The following is a 4,974-nucleotide window of genomic DNA, read 5'->3' as shown; positions in this document are numbered from 1 at the left end:
ACGTGGGAGATTGTAAACCGATTAAGCAACGGTTTTACTCGGTATCACCCGCTGTCGAAAAGGTTATTTATAAGGAGGTCGACCGCATGATAGAGTTAGGTGTTATTGAGCCCTCTCAGTCAGATTGGAGTTCGCCTATGCGACTGGTTTTGAAGCCGGGAAAGGTTCGCCTGTGTTTGGATGCTAAATGCTGTTACCAGAAAGGACGCATACCCGCTTCCAAACATAGGTGGTATCTTTTCCAGGCTTCCAAAGGCGAATCTCATCTCCAAGCTGGACCTTAAGGATGCGTATAGGCAGATTGCCCTGGACAAGGATTCAAAAGCCTACACCGCTTTCACTATCTCCGGTAGACCCCTCTACCAATTTGTGGTGATGCCGTTTGGCCTATGCACGGCTCCACAATGTGCCGAATAATGGATCAATTGATTCCCCCCGAACTGAGACACTGCACTTTTAGTTATTTGGACGATTTGATTGTGGTGTCCGAAGACTTTTCATCTCACATTGAGGTTTTGATGCGCCTTGCATCTCAGTTTAGGAAGGCTAATTTGACACTTAATGTTGCGAAGAGCAGGTTTTGCGTGGTGAAGGTCAACTATTTGGGTTTTGTTATTGGTCGGGGAGGCATTTCTACAGACCCTGACAAGGTAGATTTGGTACTGAACTGGCCGACCCCAAGGAATATAAAGCAGGTGCGCGGTTTCCTTGGCTTAGCGGGATGGTACCGCTGCTTTATTGATAATTTTTCAAGTGTAGTGGCCCCATATCCGACGTGTTGTCGACCAAGGCTAGGTTTTGTTGGACACCGGAGGCGGATTCTGCCTTCGCACGGATTAAAGTATTGTTCACGACTGCCCCTGTTCTTGCTAACCCCGATTTCAGCAAGAAATTTTACTTGAATTGTGATGCTAGTGATTACGGTATTGGCGCGGTTCTCGTACAAATGGATAACCACGGTTTGGAGAGGCCCATTGCGTTCATGAGCCGTAAGCTCAACACTGCCCACGTAATTACAGCGTCACAGAGCGTGAGTGTCTTGCTGTAATCGAGGCTATCAAGAAGATCCGATGATATCTTGAGATGCAAGATTTTGAGGTGATAACAGACCATTCTAGCTTAGTGTGGCTTCTGAGGCAGCCCAATCTCAGTGGTAGACTAGCTAGATAGGTGTTCAAACTCCAGACATATCAATTCAAGATTAGCCATCGGAAGGGCAGGGACAATGCTGTACCAGACGCATTATCCAGAGTACCTTTACCGGAGGTAGCCGCGATAGAGATGTCAGAAGCGGAGATAGATTCGGACTCTTCACATTTTCTCGATTCCGACTATGAGGAATTGAAGATGAAAGTGATGACGAATCAGGCGAAATATCCCGACATAAGGGTGGTCGATAAATATATTTACAATCGTGTAGATCATTACTCTGGGGAAGAGGCCCAGGAGGCTCGGTGTTGGAAGTTGTGGATTCTGTACAAGCTAAGAACTGAGGTTATATCCAGGGCTCATAATTATCCTGTAAGGGCTCACGGTGGAATGGCGGAAACCCTCGAGCTTCTCCGAAGAAATTTCTTTTGGCCATGAATGGTGAAGGACGCCCGTAACTACGTTCGGGATTGCGAAACATGCAGGACGACGAAGGCACCCAATTTCACGATGCGACCACCAATGGGTAACCCAACGGTAACTATACGCCCCTTCCAGCGACTTTACATCGATCTTTTAGGTCCATACCCCCGCAGTCGATCCGGTAACATAAGTTTCCTGATAGTACTAGATCATCTTACCAAGTTTCATTGGTTATGCCAATTGAAATCCTTCACATCGAAAAACATCATTAGGTATCTTGAAAGTAACGTTTTCCATATTTACGGAGTACCGGAGATTGTCGTTAGTGACAACGGTACACAGTTTCGAGCCAACGATTTCAATAAATTTTTGACTTCTTACGGGGTGAAACATATTTATACGGCTCTATATTCGCCACAGAGTAATGCCTCTAAGCGCGTTAATCACTCCCTTATTGCCGGCATCAGGGCATATTTGGGTAAAGACCACCGTTGTTGGGACGAAACAATTAGTGCCATTAGTTGTTCTCTTAGGAACTCGTTTCATGAATCCATAAGTAGCTCTCCTTATCATGATGTCTTGGGAATGGATATGATAACTCATGCCTCTTCGTATCCACTATTACGGAATTTGACCCTTTTGGACGAGCCCTTTTCACTTTCAAAGGACGACCGCATGCAACTTTGCCGACGGGATCTGCGTCAGAGGATAAGGGAATCTTACGAAAGAAATAGACGACAGTACGATCTTAGATCGAGACCACAGACTTTCCAGGTGGGTCAGGAAGTGTATAGACGAAACTTTGCCCAAAGTTCGGCGGAGAAGAACTTTAGCGCAAAACTTTCACCGATGTTCATTAAGGCTAGAGTGCGGAAGAAGTGTGGAAATAACTATTACATTCTCGAAAACCTGCAGGGAAAACTTGACGGCATATATCACGCTAAGGACATTAGACCTTGACCTTCAATCTCCCTTTTTCCTGCCAATTCTCGACATCACGGTGGAAGAATTGTCCGGTTTTGTAATGATTTGATTTTTTTTTAATTCCTTCCTTTCAAATCTTTTTTATACCCTCCACCATAAGATGGGGGGTATACTAATTTCGTCATTCTGATTGTAACTACTCGAAATATTCGTCTGAGACCCCATAAAGTATATATATTCTCGATCGTCGTGAAATTTTATGTCGATCTAGCCATGTCCGTCCGTCTGGCCGTCCGTCCGTCCGTCCGACCGTCTGTCTGTCGAAAGCACGCTAACTTCCGAAGGAGTAAAGCTAGCCGCTTGAAATTTTGCACAAATACTTCTTATTAGTGTAGGTCGGTTGGTATTGTAAATGGGCCATATCGGTCCATGTTTTGATATAGCTGCCATATAAACCGATCTTGGGTCTTGACTTCTTGAGCCTCTAGAGTGCGCAATTCTTATCCGATTGGGATGAAACTTTGCACGACGTGTTTTGTTATGACATCCAACAACTGTGCCAAGTATGGTTCAAATCGGTTTGTAACCTGATATAGCTGCCATATAAACCGATCTTGGGTCTTGACTTCTTGAGCCTCTAGAGTGCGCAATTCTTATCCGATTGGAATGAAATTTTGCACGACGTGTTTTGTTATTATATTCAACTACTGTGCCAAGTATGGTTTAAATCGGTTCATAACCTGATATAGCTGCCATATACATCGATCTGGGGTTTTGAATTCTTGAGCCTCTAGAGTGCGCAATTCTTATCCGATTGGAATGAAATTTTGCACGACGTGTTTTGTTACGATATCCAACAACTGTGCTTAGTATGGTTCAAATCGGTTCATAACCTTATATAGCTGTCATATAAACCGATCTTTGGTCTTGACTTCTTGAGCATCTGGAGGGCGCAATTCTTATCCAATTTGAATGAATTTTGGCACGTAGTATTTTGTTATGATTTCCAACATCTGTGCCAAATATGGTTCAAATCCGTTCATAACCTGATATAGCTGCCATATAAACCGATCTTGGGTCTTGACTTCTTGAGCCTCTAGAGTGCGCAATTCTTATCCGATTGGAATGAAATTTTGCACGACGTGTTTTGTTATTATATTCAACTACTGTGCCAAGTATGGTTCAAATCGGTTCATAACCTGATATAGCTGCCATATAAACCGATCTTGGGTCTTGACTTCTTGAGCCTTTAGAGGTCCCAATTATTATCCGATTTGCCTGAAATTTTGTTTTGATATAGCCGCAATATAAACCGACCTTGGGTCTTGATTTCTAGAGCTTCTAGAGGGCGCAATTCTTATCCGATTTGGCTGAAATTTTGCACGAAGTGTTCTGGTATGACTTCCAACATTTATGCGAAGTAAAGTCTATATAAGAACATAACCTGATAAAGGCGCCTTATAAACCGATCTCCCGAAAAGACTTCTGGAGGGCGCAATTCTTATCCGATTTAGGCGAAATTTTGCTGGAAGTGTTTTATTTTGACTTCTAGCAACTATGTTAAGTATGGTCTATATCTTGATATAGCAGCTATATAAACCGATCTTCCGATTAGACTTCTTGGGCATCTAAAAGGGGAAATTCTTATATAATATGCTTGAAATTTTACATATGTCGTTTTGGTATGACTTCCAACAACTGTTCTAGGTATGGTCTAAAAGGAATAAAACCTGATGTAGCTGCCGTATAAACTGATCTCCCAGTTTGACTTTTTGATTATTATTACTTGAATGGCCTGAAATTGTGGAGGTGGTCATACAAAGTACTTGACAAATGCGATCCATGGTGGAGGGTATAAAAGAGTCGGCCCGGCCGAACTTAGCACGCTTTTACTTGTTTTATTCAAACTTTATTCCCGAATTAATTATTAATCCGAGTATTAGAATGTTGGGTGGCCTAAGTATTTTGACATTTAATTTTATAATAAGAATCTTCTATATAAAAATCAATTTGTGTTTGTTTGTTTGTATGTTTGTGTGTTCCTTATAGACTCAGAAACGGCTGAACCGATTTTCTTGAAATTTTCACAGATGGTGCATAATGATCCCGTGGTGAAAATAGGGTACTACATTTTTTGATATCTGAAGAGGGGAAGGGTCCCCCTTACCCCAATTTTCAGAAACGCAAGATATCGGTGATGGGTGGAGCGATTTAAGCGAAATTTCATGTGCTCTCATATAGTACCCTAAAAATAAAAATTTGGTATCCAAACTTCGGATGGGGTACGTAGGGGGGCCGTCCCACCCTAAAACCTACCAAACATATATTGTATTTAGACCAATCACGACAATATGGGACTCAAATGAAAGGTATTTAAGATTAGAAAACGTATCTGGTATCGAATTGTCGGACAAAGTGTTAGGGAGACCACCCCAACCCCCAAAACACCCCTAAATCGGATATATTTACCGATCATGG

At 42.5% G+C, this 4,974-nt stretch overlaps 1 protein-coding gene across 1 annotated transcript; it reads left to right on the top strand.

Annotated features, from left to right (window-relative positions):
• Positions 1-1,659: 1,659 nt before the first annotated feature.
• LOC131996404 (uncharacterized protein K02A2.6-like) lies at positions 1,660-2,532 on the top strand. The gene has a single exon (XM_059366078.1). The coding sequence runs from the start codon at positions 1,660-1,662 to the stop codon at positions 2,530-2,532; it is 873 nt and encodes a 290-aa protein (XP_059222061.1).
• Positions 2,533-4,974: the final 2,442 nt, after the last annotated feature.

Source organism: Stomoxys calcitrans, chromosome 1, assembly GCF_963082655.1.
Source record: "Stomoxys calcitrans chromosome 1, idStoCalc2.1, whole genome shotgun sequence".
NCBI classification, from domain to species: domain Eukaryota; kingdom Metazoa; phylum Arthropoda; class Insecta; order Diptera; family Muscidae; genus Stomoxys; species Stomoxys calcitrans.
The sequence above is the reverse complement of the archived record's forward strand: the minus strand, read 5'-3'. Positions and strand labels throughout refer to the sequence as shown.